The following is a 26,045-nucleotide window of genomic DNA, read 5'->3' as shown; positions in this document are numbered from 1 at the left end:
AAATGCTCTGTTTCTCATTTCTGGATCCTGGACTTACTCAGCTCCCCGTTTTGCAGTGAATCTTTTTTCCCCGGGAATGCTCATTTTTAAAGAAGAAAAAATTTAAACAGGGGGTCCTTTGAAACACACGGCCTGAAAATTGTTCCAGGGAGTCTCACCTTTAAAATAAACGATTCGTACTGTGGTATAGGTGTACGTATATGTGTATGTCTGTGTTGCTGCTTATTGTGCTGCACTGGTCTGCCTCGGAAGCTATAACATCTGAAGTGCAGAGAAGCAGTGACTGGAGAAAGAAATATCTTCTTTCCAACAAAGACCAAATATTTGTCCATTATCTCTATGGCCGTTTTAGCAATTCTTGATATTCGCAGAACCGCGCAGATCACCACACAGATAAAACAGAACAACAAAATATTTATTTTTAATCTTTGTTGAACGCTGAACGTTTTGTGCATGTTTATGAGGGTTAAACATTAATAGCAGATGTTGTTAATGAATAGAAGGCTTGAGCCAGCTTCTGAGACCTTTTAGTTTGTACATGAATTTTCTGGTTGATGACAATACTTGTAACGTGCCTAATTATGAAGTAGTGTTCTAATCAAGCCTTGAATAACTGAAGAATTTCCCCTCCTCTTTTGCGGTTATTTCAGTGGCACACACACAGATCGCTTCAGTGCCTGTGCTTATTCTTAGTGATTTTTCTTTTCTTAGAACATTCATTGAGGTTTTTCCCCCAAGAAACACATTTATGTCAGCGCAGGAACGTGCACGCACATGCACAGACAGCTACGCGTGCACGGCGCGCGCGTCCCCTCCATCCCGTCCCCACCAGCAGCTGAACTGGTGCCAGCCTCTGAAGTTGTTGTCCCAGTTTGTCACACTTCCAGGTGAAGTACGTGAAAGTGATTATAGGTAATAAATATCTTTTTTTTTTAACTTATTGCAGAGGCAGTTTTTCCCCTGTTAATGAGGGTAATTTGACTTGGTTGAAGGATTGCAGTTCTTAAGAATTAATGCAGCAATCCAATTCAAAGATTTAAAGAGATCTAAGATTTTTCACAGGTCGTGTGCTAGTGAATGTGCTCCTATCACATAGCAGCTAATGGACTTGAACAACAGTCTGTCATTTACTGTTACCTCAGTGTATAGCAGCTTTGCCCTTGATAGCAAGTATACTTTCCCAGCAGTGCAGGTTATTTAGTAGTGCGGTATATTTGTAACACTTTTAAGAGACAGTATCCTATTTCTAACAGCCCTAATTACTGGATAAAGTGAGGTTACCTTTCTGACTTTCTTAATTACGTGTTTGGATTCTAATCTCCACGAGCCTGAAGTATTTTATGCTCTAATAGCCGACTCCTCATTTTTTTTTTTTATTTGTCTCTATGTATACACACATATAAAATAAGTTCTGTATTGCGTTTCCCCTATATCAATGCACGAAGGTTAATGACATAAATATGGAAGTGTTAGGCACTAGTCTCCATAAGGTCCCGTTATTTTTAGGGAAGCATTATTACCTTTCAACAGTGTTTTGTAATGACTTATTTGTAAATGCTGTTGGAAATGCTCTAATTTCTTGATCGTATTATATTCCTGGATATTAAAAATGCTATTTTAAGGTAATTAGAAGAATTCTCTTCTGTTTAAATGTGTGTTCTCTAGACAGTGTCACTCTATACTCTGCACACAAGAACCTTTGTTCCTTAATTAGAAAAAGGACTAGAGCTCATTAATTGTGGGTACAAAGTGATGTCTGCTCAAATGGAGAAGCAATAATACAGTTTAAATAATGATTGATCCTACATTTTAAGTCTTACACTATTTCGTGCTGATAGTAATAAATAAGCAACATATAATGCAGGTTCCAAAGCATTGTGTTTGCATTTTTATTGAAAGATCTCTTTTTGCAAGGATAAACCTCTGTCGGGCACAATAAATAAAGGATGGTTGGTACATACACAGTATCTGCCATTTAGAAAAGTCGGCATTTGTCAACAGTCACACCATAGTGATAGCTGAGATACTGGAGTTAACTCCACCCCATACTTTAGAAGATGAAATAATTGTGGTAGCTGTGCAGTCAAAAGCGGTTTGGATCTTGGCCTTACAGAGCTATTATTGTGATGAAAAGAATATTTTAATTACTGCTCGCAAACAGGATGAGTTATAAATGTTTGAGTGTTTCGCAGGGTGTTATTTTGGAGGATGGAGACTAAGTGTACTTTGTCATCTGGATTTTACTGTCTCCCTGCCATCCCCTTGGGAAGAGAAGGACACAGCTTGGGAAGTTAAACCCAACACCCTTTTACCAAAAGGCTTGCATTTGTATGATGGCCACAGAGCAGGCTATCGCGTGCACCTCGCATCGCCCGAAGGCAGGGCGAGCTCCCAATGAAGGCCGTCCCCAAAAATGAGGAGCATGTTGATGCTGAGCTTGGGGGTCCTACTGCCAGGGTGGGATGCTGGGACGGTGTCTGTGTGGGTTTGGAGTTTGGGTCTTTTCTCATCTGAAGCTTTCCAAAAGTCAGGGCTCGGGAGGGCAGGTTGTTGGGATGTGCATCATTTGAGGGCGTCTCGAAAAGCCTCTCTCTCCATCTCCTCCACAAACCCAGCGGTCCCTGCTCCTCTCCTTGCCCCACCTTGCCTCAAATACTTAAGAAAGAGGAAACCAATCTCATTTTTTTAACCCTAATGAAAACACGCATTAACAAGGCAAAGCATTTCCTACGTGAAGAATAGGAAAGTTGGAAGATGGAGTCATTAGTCTTGTTTTTCCTGCTAATAGTTTCACAAATCAAAATGGTGAATGCTAGAACAGGGTATGTATTTCACTCGAAGTGTATCAGCACTGAAAGAACCCCAGAAAATGGGGGGTTTCTTGATATCCTTCTCTGCTGTATTCCTCTTGGAGGGAAAGAAAAATAGTTTTTAAAAGATAAAAAACCTGTTCTTCAATTGACTATGCAAAAATCTTATTGCAGTATTTATTCCAAACCTGCACACATAATGTTCAGTCAAGGGGAAAACAGCAAAAAACAGTTGTTGATGGACTTAGCAGAGAACTGGATTAAATAAGCATTAGTCTACTGAAGCTGATTACAGGAATATGAAAATGCAGTATCTTAATGGTACATATTTTCATGTGGCAGCTCAGTTGCCTTTCATTTTGCAGCTAATATGTCTATTCTTATGAGTCATTTACTTCTTTAATTACCTTTTGCAGGCAAGGCACCATGGTATATTAATGTGAATGATTTTTACTGCCAGTTTATCATACAATGCCCCAGAAGTTGAAAGGCGTAATTGACTTGGAAGAGCAGCTCATGAAGGAAACAATATTTAGTTGACAGTTTTCCTTGTACTCTCTGTTGACGTTTATGAGTTTACACTATGCTAAAGGAGTAATAAACACAATTTTCTTTCAATAACAGGAAAGAGTCGCTTTTAAAATACATTTGTGGAAAACGGATTCGTTCATTTCTTGAATAATATAAAATAATACGTTTCCAGTGATGAGATGTATATAAGATTGTCAATTGAATTAAACCTCGGAAGGTGCATTTATAACCTGCCTTAGAGCATTAAAAGATGTTAGGGTGCATATGAATCGAATCAATTTAATGAATATTTAAATTACACACAGATTTGGATAAATCATATTCAGATCTGCATGCTAGATTATTTGGCGGCCTTCTCTTGCCGTCAGGTTGAAAGTTTGAAGTGGGAATTTAAGGGACGGAGGCTGTGTTTCTGGAGATGGAAAAACACTCGTCGGAAAGCTCTCGATAAACCCTGATTGGGGGATTATTGCCGAAACTTTCTGTAACTTTCCTGAAGCCACAGGCTTGAGGAAGGTTTAAAATCAGCTTTGCAATCCGTCAAAGTCCATTTTCTTCTGGAATGCTACTTTTATTGAAATGACCTTGTCAAGTCGCAAATTCTTTTTTTCAAGCATCCCCAGGACCGTGCCCAGGTATGATTAATCATCCCATCCCGCTTTAATTAATTTAAAGGCACACGTGCCCAGGGTGGGAGCGGGAAGCCGGCTGGCGAGGCGAGCGCTTCCCCGCTCGGCTTGCAGAGAGTTAAACTTTTCACAGTTTTCCCCGATTGTTTGCAGTTCAGCCCTCTGCAACATAATGAAAGTTTTCTAGCCATCTGTTGTTAAGCTGGCGGTGAGCAAGGCCAGTATATCCAAACAAAGTGCTGGCCTGCTGTAAACTGAACCTGTCAGTTTAGCATAGCTGGGCTGACCTCCCCAGGCGCGGGGCAGCCTGCGGTACCAGGCACTGGCTGCGTGCTCAGCTTCCAGGGGAACTACTTGGGGGGACCGTGTTTACCTTTTCCACTTAGCGTTCCTCCCACAGGCTTGAACTAGTTTATACTAAATCTTTAAATTGACGCTGGTTTTTTTTTCCCCTATTCTGAACTTCCCCCCCCCCCCCGCCCCCTTTTGGGGGGGTACCGAAAAAATCTATTAAAACCCCATGGTTGCTGGAATTTGAGCTTTTTGGAGGTGATGTGGGAGGACATGGGACAACAACTCGGTGCACGCGTGCGTGCTGGTGAGATTGTCTCTCAAGAGAAAGAGGCATGTTCCCAAGTATCCTGGCTTGCTTTCTAGCTCTTTTTCCCTTTGTTCTGTATTATTGAAGATCAGTTACTCATTTGCTTCTGAGGATTGGGAGTAACAGGCAAGGTAGAGCAGAGCAACCAGCGCCTCTTCTCTTCCTGCGAACCGCAGTTGCATCCAGAAGTGGCTGGAGCAGCCTTCCTCCTGCTTCTGTGTGCTTCTGCCCAGGGGGGTGGTAGTTTCAGCGTAAGGTACTAGAGAATTTGAAACTTTCTGAGCAGAATTGCCAAGATCAGAGTGGAAATGCCCTTTACTTGCAGGCCTGTGGGGCTGGGGGTTGTTTTCCTTTCTTGTTGGTATTAAATACGCGCTGGTTTGGCCTCCCCTCCTCTGCCTCTGTGCATTTGTGCTTTTCCCAGTCTTGTTCCTCAGATTGCCTTCCCTTTTTCCTTCCTACCTAAATGCCAGTTTATTTATTCCTATTTGTCTGGGAGGTAATACATGTCATCTCCCTGCTAATATTCACCGAATGCAAGCAATTTTAACCATTTTTAAGATTGGCAACAAAACTCGAAGCACCTGTGCCAGGGAAGTATTAGGTATTACCTGTTTTCAGTGTTTGTTTTTTGGACTAGACTTACAGTAAATACCTTTATGCTACCGCTACTGCCAAAATCACTCTTTCTGCTTTGTTTTCTACACTTGTGCTATACCTGCTCGCCGGTCTTTGGCTGGTTTCAAGTGTATTTTACTTAACTCGTGATTCTTGGAAAGCAAGCCCGATTCTCAGTGACCCCAAACGCTGCAGTTCTCAGCCAGGAGGAGTTTTGCCTGAGGAAGAGCTGCTGAATTTGTGCCGTGCATGAAACCAAGCTGTGCCTTTGAAAAAGCACATCGCAGCCAGTCCATATCTTCACAGTGTGTAGCAAATGTACTGGAAGCTCTGGAAAAGCAGTAAAAGTTGTTAAAAGTCGTACTTTGCCTTTCCAGAAAACCCCACCAAAGGCTTGTGCTGGTCCCCACCAGGAGGGTGGGAGTGCCCAGGTGAGGGGATGCAGGGATGCAACGTTTCAGGTTACATCCCCTGCCATGTGTTTTCGGGGCAAAAGGAGTATGACAGCAGTGAAAAACACTCAATTTTAAATTAAAATGACTGCACTTTACTAGGAAACTCCATCCAGCTCTAATCTGTTTGTAAGGTGACTGACACATAAAGTGCTTTTTGTTTTAAGGTAGAGGGAAATGCATTCAGGATAGAGTTTCTGGTATAAATGTCAGGTGCAACGCAGTGCATGCTCACTCAAAAAGTCAAGCAGATAACCTTGGCATTTAGGGACATTGCCTTGTATAAAATGAAATTGTATTTTGTTTTTAAAAAGGAGGACTACATTAAGAGGTCACCTATTAGCTGTGTTTTTGCTAGCTGTCTGAAACTCAGCTCTACTGTCTATTAAACTCAAACCACTATGTAAACATTCCTGTGTTGTTCCTGGTCTCTACAATAGCCAAGGGGATCGGGTTTCACCTGCCTGCACATCTTCAAGCAATTAAAGCAATTAGCTTGAAGCCATTTCACATTCAAGGTCTACTGTGACATTCAAGTCCAGAAGAAGTCTAGGGGAAAAGAAAAGAGACGACTATGGAAGGGCCACTGTGCAGCACACGCACACAAATAACCTGCGAGGGGGTTTTTGGACTTGCAGCGACTTCCAAATGCGGTCATGAGGCTTTGCAGCGGGCATGCCAAGTTGCTGCTGCAAAAGGGAAAAGATAAAGAAAAAGCACCTAATGATCCTTTAAATTATACCCAAGTTTTGCCTGTTTTGCACTGAGAAGGGAGGGGGAGGAGAGAGAAATAGCAACATGATTTGGAACGATACTTGTGTGAAATAATATGGTGTTGGTCTTATTTACTGACGTTTCTCCTGGCACGGAGATCATATTTTTTCTTCTCATTTAGGTGGGGATTTATATTTGGTGTTTACATTGTAAAACTGCACTCATTCTGGCTAATGTATCCGTTACAATGACATTCAGCGTTGAGTTTAGTGATTCCAGCAGTAAGTCTTGAAAGCTGCTATTTTTTAAAAGGTTGGAGCAGATTAGTGGTGACCTTAAAAGATTAAACTAGTACAGTTTAAAGATAAATAATCAGCCTTTAGCACATTAGATAGCTACATAAGCATGACAGAAGGTGACTTTCTTACGATAGTTTCAGAAGGCAGGAAGCATTTTTACATTTCTAACTTGACTAAGGCGGGGAACGGTGTTTTGCAGAAAGCGAGGCATAAACTGATTGCACCACTTCAAATTGGGTAATACAGTTTTAAATCCACAGTTTTCCTGTTGGTGTTATTATGGAGAAGAGGCTAATTTTAAAAGCTATGCCTGCTGCAAAAGAAGATCTTGCTTTGCTGTCCCGGAGGGTGTTCTTAATCAGAAATAACCGCAGGCTAAATTATAATGTGGAATCCTGCTGCCCTTTAACCTAACACTGCTGCTCGTTCGGTGTTTGTTAACAAACAGCTCTAAGTACAAAATTGTTTGAGAATTACTTTTTCATTATATTTGCTGGCTTCAATTAGAATAAGAAGCTTATTTGGGGAAGAAAAATTAAAAATGTATGGGTTTCTAGAGAAAGTTTCAGCAATTGTTTCCTGGCAAGTGCCATCTTTGGTACGCATCTGCAGACTCCGTGGCACGCGTAATTCAATTTAAATAAAATTATCTTCTGAACTAATATTTCTGCACCGGTGGGAGAGGCAGAGCTCAAGAGCATCCCAAGACTCAGCCCTTTGAAAGACGCACAAGCTAAAATGGTGGCAGGGGCTGAGGCCGGGGCCCCTCTGGCGCCTCGGGGGGGATGCGATTCCCCTGCTTCCTAACGAAGAGGCGCAGATTCCCGGTCCCTGTGGTGGTTTGGAGGGCTGGGCTAGATGCAAGTGGCACGGTGTCCTATTTTTATTTCGCTTTGAATAACATGTAATTGAAATGTACGCTCGGCAAGTGAATTGGTGAGTTGAAGGTAAGAACTGCTGAGTTAGTAGAAGGCGGCACAAGCCCTCCTCTTTTTTTCCCCTTAAGTTTACATGCTGGAGCGGAAACGCTGTGGTACTCAGAAAGGAGGTGATGCCTCTGTAAAGCAAATCTTTCCAATTTTTTTTTTTCCTAGCTTAGTCTTCTGTTTCTATGATCTGCCTTTTGAACTGTTTTTGTGGCTGATCAGTTCCACCTAATATGTCTCTTGATTTCTGCTATTGTAATACTCAGACGACATGCTGTTCTCTTCATTTTTATAAGCTTTAGATGCTCCTGCCTGTCATACTCTGGCGGTTTATCTTCAGCGTCTGGATTTGCTTTCAGACTTGCATGTCTATCAAGCTGCTGTTGCTTTGAATGTGAGATCAAAAGAAGATGAATTCCAGTAAAAAATTTCCTTGTATGAAGAAAAGATTGGGGGCCTATGTAAACATCCCACTGACAGCTCCCAATGAGTTATTTTAGCAGAGCATTAGCACCCAGAATGACAGACAGTCCAAGACTACATGCTAAATAACAAATCAGTCCCTTCAGCGGCAGCAGCACGTTGCCACAACAGCAATACATTTTCTAAAGGAATCCTGTTCCTCTTTTTTATTGAATATGGCTGTTCGACTGCTCATCTCTTCACGAGCTGCCTCTGAGTGCCAGCCCCAGTTTACTTTTTCTTGACAATATCTGTGTCATGTCACCAATATGACAGAAGACAAGGCTTTGATAATTGGGTGGGGAGACGGTTAGTTAGTCATCTTGCGTTAAATAGGTAGTTTGTTTTAGGGAGGGGAAGGAGACGACGAAGAAGGGAAAGCATCTGCCTAAATGCTAAACGCACGCTTTCGGAGATGCTGGATGCAAGTCCTGCGCCCGAGACAAGTTGCATTTTTTGGGTGATTGTTTATATTTCAATTCACACAGTTAGAGAAGATAGCTCTGAAGCCCAGCCAGCCTCGCAAGCCGATTTTAAGAGCAAGTTACAGCACTGTAGAGGGTAGGAAAGTCAAGCTTGGCTGAACTTATGTGCAAATATAAATTTGCCTAGATGCAGAAGCGAGGTGTGCTTTTCGCCGCTGTTTGGTCTAGTTGGGGACCTAATTAGTTTTGCGTGTTTCTGCTTACAGACGGGGAACTTAATAACACAGAATTGCTAGATTTTTGCGCCCGGTGTAGTGCTAAACCCAACTTCGAGAGTACCTGCGAGCTCCAGCCGATCTCGCCACTTCGCAAGGGAAGAATTAGGGAAGGAATGCTTTGCGGTTTCTTTGTCATTTAGTAAAAGCAGAGGTTGCTACTGTGGAGGCAGAGACCCGGTGGCTGCCGGCGAAGGGCAGTGCTCCAGCGCCGTCTCCCTCCAGCCTGCGCTCCGGCTGCACAGCACTTCCTGTTTATTCAAACATCTTTTTACCATTCTTCAGCCCCCGCTTCACAGAAACAGCCAGAAACGCATCTCCAGCGCGAAGACGGAAATCTGAAGGCAGACAGTAAGAGCTTACTCTGTTAAACTCTTCATTTTCTCTGCGAGCGCTGAGAGAAAAGGAGCGTGCAGGCAGGGCTGAACTTTTAACTTGCTGCCTTGCGCGGGCAGCTTGGCAGCGCAGGAGAGGGGAATTGCTTAGGTTTAAAGCAAAAGAAGCCGGTTCAGGTTGTTTACTGCGGTGTTGACAACGAGGGTGGGGTTTTCGGCACGGCTTCGGAGAACCGTGGCGAGGACTAAGTCCTCTTTTGGGGTGCCTGTCGCCTTGCGACGTCCCTGTGGAGCGGGAGCAGCCATGTGTCACCGTCCCCACTGCTCGCCGGGTGCTGCGGCTTCTCCTCGCTCTTGCACAAGTGGCACAAAAAAACCCCAAAACCGACCCCCCCAAAAAAAGGAAACGTGGCTGCTGTTCTGGGCAGCAAAAGAGAGAGGTGCGAGCCCGCCGAGTCGCTTTTGTTTTCTGCAAACTGTTTGCACTGTGGCTCTGGCACCGCTTGTGAACCAGCCTCGCTAATATTTGTACCAATTTCATGCTAATAAAAATCAGGCTGCTGAGACAAGCATGGCTATTATCTCATTCATATTACTATTGTTTAGACCTGTGGTACTACAAAAGGAAAGGGAAAGCGTGCTCACGCCGGGTAATGGTTGTTAACTTCTCACGTGAGGGATTTTCTCTGCAGTTTTTCAGTATTAATGATTGTTGTATGAATGGTCTTCAGGGGTTGTTGGAAGATAGCGTAGATCCTCTGGGTAGTCCATGTTGCAACACATATGCTGGATTTTTCCCTCTTTCTTCAAGTGACTTAAAAAACTACTTAATAATTCTCAGTTGTTCCCCCCCCCCCCCCCCAAAAAAAAAAGTCTACTGAAATAGTAGGTAACTTTTTTGTCGTAAGCATTCGTGGTGCTCATATAGTGTGAAACATAAGAGAAAATGGAAAATATGCTGCCTGCCCTATGGAGAAACCCCATCCTCCTCAAGGCTTTTCCTGCCTCTCTGAGATTCAAATACGCTTTAAAATTTTAAACTGTAAACCCCCATCTTCCTAGAAAAGAGATCGAGAGAGAGAGAAATCAAGCTGTGTGTTTAGCCAAACCACAAGTACAACAAACATATTTTTAAAATATATTGCTAGTCTGGCTTTTTAATGTTCAGAAGTTGTTCTGCTTTGCAGAAAAAAAAATGGTGTTTGCAACTGCCTTAAGGACAATTTGTTTAACAGTAGGAGTAATTGCATGGGGAAAATGGAAAGAGTGACTGAAGTTATTTACTCAGATGTTAGTGTAGGTGTGGGGCAGAAAACTCACTGTGGGAACAGTGGGCTGCTTTTCTTGGTATCTTAGTCTATTTGATGACCATCAAATTTCCCAGCTCACTGGTTTTGTTTTTTCTGGATGGCATGTTTGATTATTTATCAGAAGGGAAAGGGAGTAGCTGAAGCAAATAAACATGTGACCAAGCTGTGTTTTGTTTTCCACTCAGAAGGCCGTGCCCTTTAACAGATATACAGAAAATAATAAACGTATTGTTTTATGATAAAAGGAAATTATGTGTATCATTTTCTTTAGCAAGGCCATTAACCCCTTGTGTTCGGTGGTCTCCGCCTTCTGGCAGCTTATTGGGTTTGCAGCTGGGAATTAAAGGCACTTAAAACCCCCTCTTGTGTGGAATGTTTCCATGGATTACTGCTTCACCCCTTTGGATTTGCTGGATTTATTTCTGCCTCGGCACATCCCTGGTCCTCTCCCCAGTCCTACTTGGGGTACGACTGACTGAACGAGAGGCACTTTGAATTTGTCGTAGGGTGCTGACTTCTGAAGAAAACCTTGGAGAGTGCTGCTGGGATCTTTTTGCTGCCAGTATTGGTGTCTGTGCAGTGTGAGGGGTTGCAGCTGTATTTGGTCCGTTACAGACAGTGTCAATTTATGTGATTCTTTTTTAAATGCCAGGTGTCTAGTATGTAGTGTGTAGTATTTCTTTTGTAATACCAGCTTAGGACAATGCTCATTATCTTCCCTGAAAAAAAAAAAAAAAGCCCTGTAAACTAAATCACTGTCAGGAAGTAAAATACAGGTTTGCCTCATCTCTGGGAAGCATGTTGCATGCTTTAGCTGCTTTTATGGGATTAAAAGAAACAAGTTAAGACTGTCATGCACATGAAAGGAAACTGAGATGTGGTTTGTTTCACATTGTGCAGGTAGGTATAAATTTAATAGACTGACTTTCTTTCAAAATCTCTCTTTGTCTCCCCGAATCGCATGTCAGTTCCAGCGCGTTGATGAGCTCTGCAGTCCGTAATAGCGCCTGACTGCCACTGCCCCGCAGGTGCCGTATCGGCAGGAGGGTCATCCTCCTCCTCGGGGACGTAGGTTCCCCCTACGGAACGGCTTCAGATCAAAAAAAGGAAAATTTGCCTGACATCTTGAAGTTGCGTTAAAGTATGTGCATGGAGGTGGATGCTTCGCCCAGTGGCTCCAGGGGATCGGCGCTTGGTGGGGAGCCCAAATGGGTGGCAGGGACTGAAGCTGCGGGTTTAGTTTCGAGGGAGGAAAAAATGGCAGTCGAAATACCAGGGAGAGGAAGAGCTGGTGAAATAAGGACATGAAACTTAAATGTGATGCAAAGAAGAAAGAGGAAATGAGCAGCTTGGGGCCAGGTGACGTGGGCAGGGGCTGGGCTGGGGGACGTGGCCAGCCACCCTCTGCCTGGCGGCTTCCCGAGGGCCGAGGGGGCTCAGGCTGGGCTGGGCAACAGGGTTTATGGTGAGTGGTGAGGGATGGAGGTACCCGAGAAGGCAAGAGGGGCAGGAGTGGTTGCATCCCATTGGGCATGGGGTCTCTCCAGCCCTGGCTGTGGTCCTTGGGCAGAAGTCCATGAAGGACAGTTAGAGGGCCTGTCCATGGGGGAAAGTTTCCTCCTAGCCTCCAGTGATTAAAGGTTGGCTCATGCCCTGAAACATAAACATTTGTACCCTGATTTATATTTTTATCTTTCCAAAGGTAGCTGTAAATGCTCTCATTACTATCTGTGCAAGTGTCTAATCCTTTCTTTGCATCCTCCCCATGCTCTTGGCAGTGGTGGTATCTTGTGACAGTAAGTTCCAGAGAGTAATTATGAGTTGTGTATTAAGAAAGAAAAAAAAAAATCCCTTTATCTGCTTTAATTTTTTTTTGGTTGTTGCTTCCTGACTTCATTCAATGTCCCCTTTCTCTTGCGTTATGAGAAATGGCAAATAGTGCCAGATGTACCTTCTCAGGCCGAGTCACAATTTGTGTACTTTTATCATCTCCCCTCTTACTCATCTCTTGCTAAACTAAACACTCCCACCCTTATCAATCTTTTGTCATATCTGCTGAGGTCTCTAATAATTTTTGTCGCCTCCATCTGAACCTCGCCTATTTCTGCTTCACCAGAATCTTTTAATTTAAGGTTTTTAGAACCTATTCTAAATTAGGTTGTGCCATAGGCTTGAAGTGCAGAGATGCGATTTGCAGCATTAGTTTCCCATGCTTTGGGCTGTCCCAATGTTTTGCTTCCTCTGTTCACCCAACAGCAGCGAGCGTCCGATGGTGCGTGGTGAGATGTCCACTGTCAGGAGCATTATTTCATGGGCCTCTGAGTGCTAGTTTGTCATACAGTGTTTTGGAAAACAAGCTTAAAATTTGTTCCCTGTTTTGTTGACCACACAGGGAAGCGTGCAAGCAGCTGTATGCAGTATACTATTTATGTTGTAGCAACAAAAAGGCACTCTTCCTTCTCCCCCCCCCCCCCCCCCCCCACCTTATGCCTCCTTTCTTCTCTATTAAAAAATATGAGAACTTCCCGTGCTTTTGACATCCAAGAAAAACGCAGCTCAGCAGTGAATAGTCCTCCAAATATTCAAAGGTCTGGTTCACTTCTGGATAAACACAGTAGTTCAGAATCTGATCTCGAGCCTACAGAAACGAGCTGGAAATCCCATAAGATTTTTTTCATCACTCAGACATAGTTCAGTTCTGGTTCAGTTTGCATGGGGAGCCAAGATTTGTATCCTTTCTCATTTTACCAGGATGTGTTGGCCCATCCCTCCTTTCTTGCTGGTACAGACCGCTACATGCTGTGAATCTTCGACATGCCAAAATAAAGAGAGCCATTTTTAATGTTTGGGAACTTTTTGCCAGCTGCTTTTTAAATGGCTTTGATGAGTCTTGACTGTGACTCTTTAAAAGAGGAGACAGAAGGTGTTTTTACAGTGTAACCGCCTGAGGATTTCATTTGTGCCTCAAGAAAGGGATTTTTGTAGCCATTGTCACTGTTGTGGCTGGTTCGGGGCTCACAGATTTCTGGGGTTTGCCGAGTTTGACCTCTTACCCTGCTGCCTCTTGCCACCTGCCCCCTTCCCTCCTGCTTGCATATCTGAGTATTTGAATAAAATACCTCGACCACCTTTCCCCCCAGGTTGGTGGAATTCATGAATAAATTACAAAATTAAAATCAGGTGTTTTGGAGGCAAATCCCTGTTGTCCCCCTGTGTGGGACTGGGTCCCCACTGCTGCAGAGCTGGGGTAGCAGGCAGGGACGTTGCCAGCTGTGGGATGCCACCATGCGGGGTGGCAGGGCAGGAGCATCGAGTCTGCTTGTCCTCCTGCCAGCAGAAGTAACCTCAGCACCCGTGAGGATGAAGTGTAGCAGCACTGGGGCACAGGCAACTCCACCCTGTGGGTTTGGAAGAAAGGGTTTCTCTTTCCAGTGCCTTTTTCTGGAGGGGATCTCCTCAACTGATAGCCAGGATCTATTCAAGAGGAAAGAAACTAAGCCTGCTGGAAGAAAAATACTCATCTTCTTTCCTTATGACTGAACTATTCTAGGAGATGCTTCAGTGTGAGGCACGTTGCCAGCTCCCTTGCTCCAAGCCTGCCCCCTTCCCTTCAGGGACAGGATGTGAGCCGGGGTTTGTGCATGTGGACCTCCAGGTCCCTTCTCTTTTTTCAGCATGGGAATCACCCACTAGTCACTTGGCTAGATCAGTCTGCTGCGTCTAAGCAAAGCCTTCGGGGCCAGCTGGTCATTTTATTCGAATAAAGGATTGTTGTTGAAGCTCTCCTTTTTGACGAGCTGGCTGGTAGCCCCTTGGATGGAGCCAGCCTTGCAGAGGAGCTGGAGCTGAGCGAGGCACTGGGTACAGGCAGCATCCCTCTGCTGCACCGGTGGAGTGGAGCTGGGTACAGGGTAGATGGAGGGGTATTATTTCATGAAACAAGGAAACAGAGGATGAGATGGGAATGGGGGTAATTTGAATCCAGGGCTGGCGAGGAAGCTGGACAGCAGGGCTGCTTCACCAGGTTACGCTGGATCCTAGCTGTGTCCCATAGCAGAGCCCCGTGTCCTGCCTGTAATTATCCCCAGGCTTCCCCGCTGCCTTGGCCGTGGTTCATTTTGATGTGTGGCACAGAGGGTCAGGATGGTGGGAATGGGGAGGGAGCATGTAGCAGCTCGTTTCCCAGTTCTGGAGGAAGATGAAAGAGCTGGGTACGAATGTCAGAGGGAATAAGTGCTGCAAGAACATCTGCTTCTCTTTTTTGCATCTTCTACATTTTATTCCTCCTCTTCATTTTGGTTCCTTTCCTATTCTCTCTAGTTGGTTCTTCTCACCTCCCCCTGTTCTGTTCCTCCCAGAGGAACAGCACTACCCACTGCTGTCGCTTTGCACTATTTTTTTTTTTTCCTTTTTGCATACTGCTCCGCTCCTCGCCGGTTTCCACACGTTGTGCGGCTCCTCAGCCTGTCGGAGGAGAGCTGCAGCAGGGCTCCCCTCCAATGTGTCTGCCTCCTACCACCGCTCCTCTACATCTGCTGCTCCAGGAGAAGAGGGTGTCGCAGGAGAGGAGATAGAGGAGGCAGGAGTGGGAGAAACATGAAGCAGCTCTGAAGCTCGGGTGCATCCGGGCTTCCGAGCTTGTGAGCTGCATCTTGCCGCTCTGCTGGGAGCAGCTGTGGAGTGGAGCGGGGTGTGAGGACAGATGGGAGCTGAGAAAGAAGAGAGATTGCTGTCTGAGTCTAAATCCCCCCTCGTCCCACCCGGGAGAAACAAAGGTACTTGCCTTGCGAAACTAACTGGAAGCAAGAAACCCTTCTGAGAGGTGGGCCATGCCTCCACTGGGAGAGGCCCCTTTAGCTGCTGACCGGGCGGTCCCTCAGTGCCTAAAGCTATTGTGAAACTCGGGGAGAAATAGATGGTGGGAGAGCTGCATGCCTGCTGCTGCAAAGCCATGCTTCGCCTAAAACACGGTGGGGAAAGCTTAGCAGCAGTCTTAGCTGTGTAAGGATCCAGCTCTCTGTTACTGCTCAGAGGTCAACACAGAAGGTCTCGCTTCTGGAGTCGGGGACTGGTGGAGCATTATGTTTTCTCCAAGGGTAGATTTTGCCCTTAAAATATCTTCTGTCTCATCTCTCTCTGCTTGTTGTGTTTTGCTTTTTAATGACCATAACTGAAATAACGGACAGATGATGATGTTGGCTGGCAAGTAACTTTCCAGATTTACTGCTTGGACACTTCAGATGGCTGCAGGACCATCTCTGATTTCTGGGAACACTTCCTTCCTGCTTTCTCAAGTTGCTTTCCTGATGGGCAGCTTTGTCCACCTGGAAAGGCCCAAAATACTTAGGAATCTGTAAAAACACATGGGATTTTGTTTTGTGCCCTTCTTGCACGCTTGTGTGCATGCTTCTCCATTTCAGAGGCAGCCGATTACTGCACAACTGCCCTGGGAATTGGCAGTAAGACAGGACACCGGTTTCTTTTGCATCCTCGTGTCTGTTGCTTGTCTCCCCACCCTCCAACATACATACCTTTCCATACATCCTGCAGTTCCCTGGATCAGTCTTTCCATGCCTGATAAACCTCGGGTGTGGAAATAAGCTTCTCCTGGCGTTAGAGTCAGGCCCATTACAGCGGTAGGTCTTCGTATTTCATTAATAACTGATTGATATTAATATTGGTTGCAGCAGATGGGAAGGGAGGAGCTTGAGCTCTTTTTCTTCAATGGAAATAGGCTGATGGAAAAACAGTTGGAGAGTTGCTGCCTTGTTGTATTGGCCGCAGTGGTGGAACAAGTTAGCAAGAGGCTCCATAGGACTGGATCCTGTTACTGTTTTCCTTATGTACTAACACTGTAAGCAAGTATATGGCATTTAACCAGCATTTCTATTTTTAAAGTTCTACCCTCTTTTTCCAGTGTATTTCCCTTCCTCAGCCCCCTTCCCGAATCGGGAGTTTCTAGCCACATGAAGTCAGAGGCAGGGCTACGTTTTTACCCTTTGGGCAGAACTTGCCCAAAGAGGATGGTGAAACCGAAAGATTGAGCCGCTTGCGTGAAAATGTCGAATTACAACAGTAACTCGGGTGATAACGATGCCGGATGTTCTGGGCAAACAACAGCTGGGCAAACAAGTCATGTTCTGTCTATCTCGCAATAAAATTGTCTTGGTCATCTCAAATGCGTACTTTCTGCTCCCCCCGCTCCCAGTGCTTAACTAGCTGGGAAACATTAAATGGTTGCCACTTCCCTAAGCACAGGGAGAGGGGTTTTCGGTGGGGGTTCCCACTTACTCTGTGGCATCTTTGAATGAAACAGGCTTGATTCATCTCGCAGTGAATGTGCTGTTAAAATTTTTCCTGGGTTAGGTGTTACCCTGTGTTGGCTCCCAAATACCATCCCAAGTTTGTTCAGAGTCTCTAAAGTACAGTGTTTCACTTGCCTTTTTACGGGTCTCTGTTTTACACCAGAAAATCTCCTTATCTCTGGGTGATTTCCTAATGGATAAGAAAATAGCTTGGGAGTTCATTTACTGTATCTTGCATTTAGGCGTAGCACTGAGCAGCATCAAGATGACTCAGTTGGTAGTGAGCCTTTTACTGGTGTCGTCCTTTCAAATCCCTGTTGATGGTGACCAAAAACCGTGGCACTCGGAAGATGCGCTTGCTAGGGGACGCTTCTCTTTCTCTTCCTTCAGTTAAGTGGGAAGATTTCCTATTTGTATTCTGGTGCAGAGAGGAGGATGATTTTTTTTTTGCTGATGATGTGTGATTAGCTGCTGGAGGCCAGGATTGGCGACTGGGTCTGGTTGTCCCAAGCAGCCATGTCCAGGTTGCAGGCTCTTCGAGCACATAATATGGCTGCTGGTAATCACGGGCCCGATATCTGAAGCACCTCTGTGGTTTTGGGAGCTCTTGGCGTCTCTACCTGCCAGTCCTGTGAAGGAGCATGCAGTTGCCTGGATGCACAAACACGAGCTGGTTTACCGTGGCCCCTGGCAATTGTTCACTTGCAGAAGTGCAAGCACGTGGTGGAGATTTAGGATGTAACTATGGCAGTGGGGAGGAATGTGTGAAAAGAGCTTGGAGATGTCAGAGCACCCGCTCGTGAGGAAGGGCCACGTTAGCAGAGCTGTTGGCTAGCAGTAAACAGTCCTGGCACCCTTGTTTCAGGACTTGGCAGCAGCAGGAGTTGAACCGCGTCCAGCTTTACTCTCTACTGCCTGTTCAGTAAGTTGAGGACAAGGCAGATGATTAAGGAAATGTGGGGAAACTGCTACAGAAGCTTTTGGAAAGATAAGAGACTTTGGTCTCCATGTCTGACAGTCTGGCACTTCTCACTAGCATTGAATTCACATGCAAATCAAAGGCAACATCTACTCCCACAGGAAGCTTTATTAATGTACAGGCCTGCTTGTGAATCTCCGTGCTGATGAAGGTTGTGGGACTGACTTCACTCTCAGATTAATTTCCCTGTCTATCCTTGCTTGAGCGCTGTGCAGCATCGGCAGTCTCAGCAGGGCTCCCACGCCAGCATCCAGTGACGGGCTCCACGCAGGAGCAGTTGCTGCGTGGAACCAGAGAAAGGGGACAGAGTTATGGTGCTTGCCGGCTTGGATTAAAGGGGATGTGCCGATGTAATGATGACAGGTGTCTGCCGGGCTTCAACCGACATCAGCGAATTAATTTCATGAAGGCACTCCGAATGGGCTTGAAATACTTTGCATATAAGAGGAAAGAGGGCTGGTGCTTCCTGGACTGAGCTAGCCAGCTTTCTTCTGCACATCCCGTTGTGTGTAAGGAGCGCGGAGGAGACTTCAAAATGGCAGGGGTAGTGCTTGGTCCGGGATGGGAGGGAGGAAAGACTGAGCAGGGAAATGTAGAAAGGCAAAGGGACTTGGGATCCCTGGGTTCACCGTACCACCAAGGACACAGTAGCTACTTGATGCAGATGTTTGGTAAGAACTAGATCTGAGCTATAAACAGCCTTCCACATCTTAAACCCAAGCTCATCTGATGCTTAGCTTTTATTGCTGTCGGTTATTTATAGGCGGAAGAGCGAAATCTTGAGAGAAGAGAGATGGGAAATGGCATTTCAAGCTGCAATCCCCTGAGCTGTCAGCTTGTCGCCATCTCACCCGCCCCTGCCCCTCCGTGCAAAGCAACCCTTTGCTGTTCCTGTCCATCCGGGCTCCTTGTACCTGTGATGCTCCCTCCAGCCAACTCATTCATTATTCTCATTCTTTTTAATCTTTTCCTTCCCTCCCTGGTCCACCCTCCATGCCGGTCCCTCCCTCTCGCCATTGCTGGTCCCACCAGGTCTCATTGCCAGGACAAGTGCCAGCTGGACATGGAGCAGGGTGGTGTAGATGTCACCTCGAGTGGAGAGCCTGCACAAGGGTGGGTGTGCGGGGATGTGGGTGCTGTGCAGGTGGGACTGGAGCAGGGACAGAGCTCTGGTTTTACTCCATCAGAGCCTTGCTATTACGAGCCTGGCCCTGAGGGCAGAGATCTTCATTGGCATGGGGTCAACCGTGGTAAGGGCTCGTGGTGGCAGCGGCCACCTCGCCGAGCTGCACAGAGCTTCATGGCCAGCTCGAGTAGAAAGCAGGCATTTCTTGCACGGCTACTTGTTCTGGGAATCTTCAAAAATTTCTGGCAGCCAATTTTAGTTGTGCAACCTCTCAGCTGCCAGAACGGATAGAATATGATTATATCACATGAAATGCATGCAGGGTCTGCTATAGCAACTGTATTTCAAAGAGACAACACATATGGTGACTGGTTCTTTTTGGAATAATATCTATAAGTTGATGATGTTTTATTCAAAAAGGCTGTAGCTTGAAAGGTTAGGGATGTTCTGATTGTTTAGTGTATGATTAAAGAAAGGCTTCTGTGGTTTTTTTTGGCCTATTGAATCTAATTACTGGGAACTAAAATGATCATTTGATTGCACATTTACCTGGAATTATTCTGCTGCAGAGCCAGTCTTAATAATATATAATAATATGTTGCGCTTGTACTGTATAGCGCTTCTTGTCTGAGCAACTCAGAGTGCTTTACAAGTATTCATTAATTAAATAAGCCATACAACACCCCTGTTAAGTAGGTGAGTATTTGTTGCCCATCCCCTTAAGTCTTGTAGGTTTTATTTCTGCTGCCTCTGCCCACCCTTGAAGATGCTTTAACAGCTAAATAAGCTAATTCAATAAAAATAACATTTTTTTAACCATACTTAGTACTTTCTGCATAAAGGTTTCCTTTGTTGCATTGTATTAATTGGTAGGCTGTAGGGTCTTCTGGTTCTTGATGCTGAACTGTTGGCGGGAGTGGTTGTGCAAGTGGGAGCACAGAAGCATGCCGGCCCTGCTAGTGTGCCTGTGCCCGGCAGCTCCTTGCACCCCTTGCGGGGACATGGACCATTTTAGAGATGCTGTGGGTGTGCTGAGCTCCGACCAGCTTGAAATGCCAAATCTCATTTTACCTTCATTGCACCAAGCTCTGTTGGAAATCATGTCCACCCTTAAAGAGTTTTTCTGATCCAGTGGAGACTTGTTATTAAATTTGAAAGGAGGGCTCGTTGCCAGAGTGCAGTAAGGTCTCTCCTCCCTGCTTGCCCTGGCATGCTGGCCGGCAGCGGTGGTTCTTCAGCCCTCTGGGCTGCTCAGTGTCCCTTCAAAAGTAAAAAGATGGGCCTAGGCCATAAAATAACAAGGTTTTACTGGGGGGGGGTGGTGGATCTGAGTTTGCAGTCCTTGGTGTCAAACCTTTCCCGGTGGTTCTGCGCCAAGATGTGCACTGTGCAACTTGGAGAAGCAAGTGAAACCCAAAGCGTATCTGACTCCTTAATTAAATAGGTATTAATTAAATCACTCAGAGAGCATACACAGTAGGAGTGGGGAAAGCTTTTTCCCTTCTTCCGTGTAGGCATCTTGCAAAGGGACTATTTTTCTTGTTTTACATTAATGAAGTCTTCAGCCTTCCTACTTTTCCACCTACACATGTACTGAACGTCTCCAAGGAGACCAAGAAAGCCCGAGTCCGGCGCTGGTGAATCCTCCGGGAACAGTGGGATCGGGTCTTGCCAGAGGAGCCTCAGCTGTGCCGCAGCCCATCTTGCAGGGATCATCCTTGCGGTCCCCTGGCTGAGGGGCCAGGAGGGACCTGGAGCAGGGACTCACTCCTTGTCCTGCTTTCCCCCATGTTCCATCTCCTCTTGCTGTCTTTTCCCCACCTGATGGAGAAATCGGGCCTTGCAGAGGGGCTGGCTCCAGTGTCCAGGGGTGCTTTTCCCTTACTTTGCACAAAACTTTGCAATAATCCCTCACTGTATGATGCTCTGCTCATGCTTTTGGGATCGTGTCCCTTGCCGTCCATCCCTTGAAGCCACACTGTGCCTTTGCTGCTCTGCCTCGTCGCATCTGAGTCCCCGCCGCTGGTCCGTCACAAGCTCTTAGTGATTTTGGGGATGTGAGGTGCTGTCCCTGCTTTTCATTGCATTCACTCCAGCTCCTCGCAGCTTCCTCGGCCGTTAGCACCGTACTTCGGGGGACTCAGCACGGCTCTGCCTGCTGCTGGCTCTCCTCTTCCTCCCACCATACCCTTCCAGAAACTTCCCTGACTTTCTCTGGTGCTCAGGAGAGCAGACAGTGATATACGACTGCCCTCTTCTGTAAACCAGACCTGACCCACTGGAGGAGCATGAAAGCCATTAGTACGTGAGCCTGCCTGGTAGCAAAGAAGGGTATGAGCTGCTCCAGGCGGGGCATAAAAATAACTATATGGTGCACACCACCGGGATTCCTGCAGTTACTCAAGGTTCCCCGCAGGAGCCGCACATCAGCTGCTGCTGTTTTTCTCCATAGTCAAAATGGAGACGGGTGGGATATCACCCCATTGCGTGCAAGTGCCGAGTTGTTTTTTTTGTGGAAGCCACTGCTTTCCTCGGTGGAGGTGCTTTGGGAGTGGAGCGGTACCCCATGACCAAGAGGTGCCTTGACCCTGTGCCCTGCTTGTAGCTTCCCATACCCTGTCTGCTGTAAACTCAGTTTTCAACCCTCTTTCCTCCCAGGCTCTCCAGGTGGCACGGCAGCTTCTACTGCAACAGCAGCAGCAGCAGCAACAGCAGCAGCAGCAGCAGCAGCAACAAGTTAGTGGATTAAAGTCTCCGAAGAGGAATGACAAACAGCCAGCCCTTCAGGTAAGGGGAGCCTGTGTGCCTCTGTGAGGGGCTGGGGCTTGTAAAAGCTGAATAAATGTGTCTTACTTGTGAACACTGGGATGGGCCCTTCAGGAGCTTCCTCCCAGTGAAGTCCACAGAGCAGCTGTGGCGTGAGGACCGGTGCTAGGTGCTCTTGAAAATCCCACCCACGACGTATTTACAAATTGTGAGCATGTACTTTGGGTTGGATCATGACAAAATGGAATAGCTTTTGTTACCATATCAGTGTGCATAGGAGATTTGCATTAACATTTCTGTTTGATTGCTGTTCCATTTGTAGTCTCTGTTCACTCAAACCGTTGATTTGCTGTGTCAAGGATATTGGGAAATACTAGGATATCGTATCATTGGTGTGTTTTTTCCCCTTTTATTGTCTGCTGATTTATGGACATCTTCAGAAATAAAATCTAAATATTATCGGGCTTTGTGCTGTTATGAATTCAGAAAGCTAAAACCAATACAGCATTCCCAAACAGAAGATGTATGCACACTTATGTGGCTTTGGAGTACATTCTGCTAGTCTTGTGGGATAAATCACGGGAGTTAAAGACAAGAAAGACCTATTAGCTCATGTATCACATTTTCCTTTTTTTTTTTTTTTTTTTTTTTTGCTATTCTAGCGTTAGAAATTCCAAATGGTGGTGGGACCACTATTATTTTCCTTCAGACGGTTTTCCATAACAAAGCACACGCTCAGGAACTTTCCACTTTAATTCCATCCTCTTGCTCCAAGTAATACGGCTTGTATAAATACTGAGTCAGTCCCTTGCCTTGCCTCGTGTTCACACTCCTCAAACATCTGAGATACCAACATGTACTTGCCAGTTTTGGCAAATTATATGTATCTAGTTCTTTATGTATTTCGTAAACCGGCACTTCTAGACCCTTGACCACTTTGCTGGTTTGCAGCTGGTTATTGCTTTTATTATTGCTCTCTTTGCAATTGCAGCGTGTCACTGTATTTTTGATAATAAGTTACTGAATACAGCAGTTCAGCTGCAGTCACACAAAGCCCTGTAGCTGGGACGTTTATCTTATCTCGCTCTTCTATATCTGATGCTTCAGCCTCTGTAGCCCCAAATTCTTTCTTTTTTTTTTTTTTTTTTTTTGCGCTTGTTGTCATAACACGTTGTCAAGCTCATGTCTGTTTTGCTCTTTCTAATTTTTTTTTTTAGTTTGATATACTATCACCGTGAGTTCCCTGACAGCATTGCTGCTTCTCTTGCCTTTTATATGTGCTTCAGATTATTTTCCTCCAAAAATACGGATCCTAGACTCTTTAAATATGTAATAGAATATGGAAGGTAAAGCCAACATCACTAAAGGCCTTGACAGTAAAGTGAGAGGACCCGATCCTGCAGTTTTTACCCAAATAAAGCTGATGGGGACTTAAAGGGGAGTTTTGCCTGAGCAAGGAATAGCTATTAACTTCAGCCCTTGGCCCAGCATGGACAACTTCTAGTTTTTGTGTAGTGATTTCATCTTCAAAGCATTTTGCAAATAGTAATCTCCAAAACATCCCCAGAAGGAAAGTCTGATAAGTAAGTAGCATTATCCCAGTTCTGGAATGGGAAACTGAGGGAAGCAGGTTAAGTGACTTGCTTAGGATCACAGAGGGAATTGGGTTTAGAGGTAGGATTAAGATTCATGAGTTCCTGGCTCCCACCCCCGTGCTTAGGCTGCTGGACAACACCTTGCACTTTATAGCTGAGCTATTATTCTTTTGGAAAGTATGAAGCATTTTGTCATTGGGCAAATATACGTTTTATTGGCAGCGTAGAGTGCCATAATCCAAAGCGTTACATTAATGCTTTCAAAAATATTTTATTTGGTAAATCCATAGCTGATCCATATGCCTTCTAATAGACTCTTCCACTGGGGACATTTTTAATGAGAGATTGTGCTGGCTAGGTCCAGTGTCAGGTACTAAAAGAAGTGCTTTGTTGTGCAGATGTCTTAAGAATAGCTCCAGAGGATGAAATATGCCTGTGTTGACCTTTCAGCTGTGAGCTTATTTGTCAGGATTCAAATAAGTTGAAAGGATCAAACCAAACAGTTTCCATAGTCAGACTGGGAATTGTGTTGCAGAGGTCAACAGTGAAGGCCACATCGCGGATTCCATAACATAGCCAATTGTTGGTACGTATTAAAGTACTGGAGCAGCTCCTGCAGGCAGAGACACAATTAAAATTCTAATTTATTAATGTATACAGAGAGCTGGCCCAGCCTGTCACTCACTGATTCAAATGACTGCCCAGTCTTTTTTTTTTTTCCCCTACTCACTCCTGGTGCTTTTGCGGTCTTAAACGTACTAGAAGTCCTCTTGAATGTAACAGACGCCGAGTGCATCCCTGCAATGAAAATCTGTTGCTGAAAGGAAATGGTGGTGCCGGGGGTAGAATTTTTGAGTAAAACTGCACCCACGCAAGCACCCACACCCCCTGAAGTCGGGTGGCGCCGCACTGACGAGGCAATACCTGTTGCTGACAGTATGTAGAATAAATGTCGAGGGTGGTGGAAATGCACCCGTTTTTGAAAAGTTTGCTTAAATAATGAACCGAATCATCTTTGCACTTAGTTTATAAATATAGATGTCTCATTGGATAGCCACAGCGGTTAGCAGTTACTTATTTTTTTTCCAACAGACTTCATGCATAACGAGAATACCACCGGCATTGCTTATCTCTGCTGTGCTTGGGGAGGGCACTGGCGAAAAGCTCCCTAACACTAGTGCTGGGGAGCTGTGTTTGCGTGAAACGGGGGGAAGGGATACCGTTCACTCGGGGTGCTGGTTCTCCTAATAAGATGCTCCATGGCCCTGCCTGCCCTGGGAGCGGAGGCTGGCGGGGTCCCACGTGGGGCTGGAAGAGCTCCCTCCATCTTGGGCTCAGCACTTTAATGCTGGCTGGCAGGCTTTGTCATGTAAACCCCACTGCCACAAACAGATACGGAATATTAATCTGGTATACGCTGTGTAGCTAATCTGTTATCGCCTTGTGGATAGTTTCCTATATTCCTTCTTTATTCACTGATCAAATAGCCATGGTACTTAAATATATCTCGGCATCCCGTGGCTGCACTGGGGCATGGTGCCTTCAATAGCGTTTGCATGACAATGGGCTCCAGCGATGTCTTTGGGGTCTCTTGACCTTGGTAACTCTACCTGGAGACCTGCTTTTAGCAAAGTTTGAGATACTGAGTGTATAAGAACTTGGACACAGGAGTGGAGATGTGCTCTGCTTATAGTTGGGGGAAAAAAAAAAAATCTCCAAATACACGATGACTCACATTTTGAGCCTATCTCACACTGCCGTGCTTTATATTTGGCAGTGACCTCCGGTTTCGCAGCCTGATGACACAAACAAAAGAAAATTGAAAGTTAAGGAATGGATTTAGTAACCAGCACTTGGGAAAAGAATATAAAAAATATCAGCCCCACAAAAATTACTGGAGGTGAAAAAAGACTAAAGCATGTTTGATAATATATTTGCCATAGACATTGGATTTCCTTGCGTCTGTGAAACAACTAATTTAACAGGCCAGGTATGCTTAGGATTTTGAAAATGTGCACATTTTTCCTGGCCAAGATAAATATATCTTTGTATTAATAGATGTATTGATTAAAATTTGCAGCTTTAATTGCTGATACTCTTAATGATTATTCATTTTGGTTCTTCAAGCATTTTAGTTGCTGGCAAGAGCACACAGATTGGAAACAAATCAAGAGACACATTTTCTCCCAAGAAAGTAAAAGTGCATGTGTGTTTTGGCAATACTAAAAATACAATTTTTTTTTTTAAAGACATAAATGTTGTGTGTTGCATTGAGCTGAAAGTTGGATATCAGACCGAAAACAGATTTAGGACATCCAAGTCAGTATCTTGCAAGTGAAACCCATCGCTTGACTTTTTTATGTGATTAAATGAGATTTGTTGTATCATAGTTAACCTGCGTGTGTTTGGAGAGAAGAAATAATGAAATTGCTAAGATGGAAACTTTTGTTTTCGGTTGACAAAACAGAAAATAAATCTTCCCTTTAAGTCACGGCCAAGAAAAGAATTTGGGTTTGGTTTAGATTTTCGGGCTGAGACTGGGGGAGGCTGAGAGGACAGAGCTGTCCTCGCCTTTGCATACCGCTGCTTTTTAAAGCAGCCTTTTGGCTGGGCTTTTGTAGAATTTAATTTGCATGTTATATTATCTTAGTATTTCTTTCCAGTATCTTGAGAAGTAGAAGAGGGCAAGAGGAAAAAATCACTGTAGCTTGATGTTGGGGGCAGTTATTATTATTTTCTATGAAATTCGAAATCGTTAGCTCGACAACGTAATAGACACTGAAAGGTGAAGGGAAGGGTATTCTCTGTTTCGCTTCGAGCACACAAGTACCAGGTTACATAGCCTCAGGTTTTACACGCAGTGTACCTGTTTTACATAGTGGTAAAT

General features: G+C 45.1%; 1 protein-coding gene across 18 annotated transcripts in view; it reads left to right on the top strand.

Annotated features, from left to right (window-relative positions):
* Positions 1 to 26,045, top strand: part of FOXP1 (forkhead box P1) — a 392,835-nt gene that overhangs the window by 257,296 nt on the left and 109,494 nt on the right. For 17 of the 18 annotated variants that reach the window (XM_087743167.1, XM_087743173.1, XM_087743168.1 and 14 more), the window contains one exon: positions 21,456 to 21,584. In XM_087743167.1, coding sequence (XP_087599293.1) covers positions 21,456 to 21,584 — 129 coding nt within the window. Of the gene's footprint in view, positions 1 to 8,847; positions 9,094 to 21,455; positions 21,585 to 26,045 lie in introns of those variants that run through there. The other variant, XM_087743185.1, reaches the window with a different exon arrangement.

This window comes from Nipponia nippon, unplaced genomic scaffold (assembly GCF_047370975.1).
Source record: "Nipponia nippon isolate SJK-2023a ecotype South Korea unplaced genomic scaffold, ASM4737097v1 scaffold_9, whole genome shotgun sequence".
In the NCBI taxonomy this organism is placed as follows: Eukaryota; Metazoa; Chordata; class Aves; order Pelecaniformes; family Threskiornithidae; genus Nipponia; species Nipponia nippon.
The sequence above is the reverse complement of the archived record's forward strand: the minus strand, read 5'-3'. Positions and strand labels throughout refer to the sequence as shown.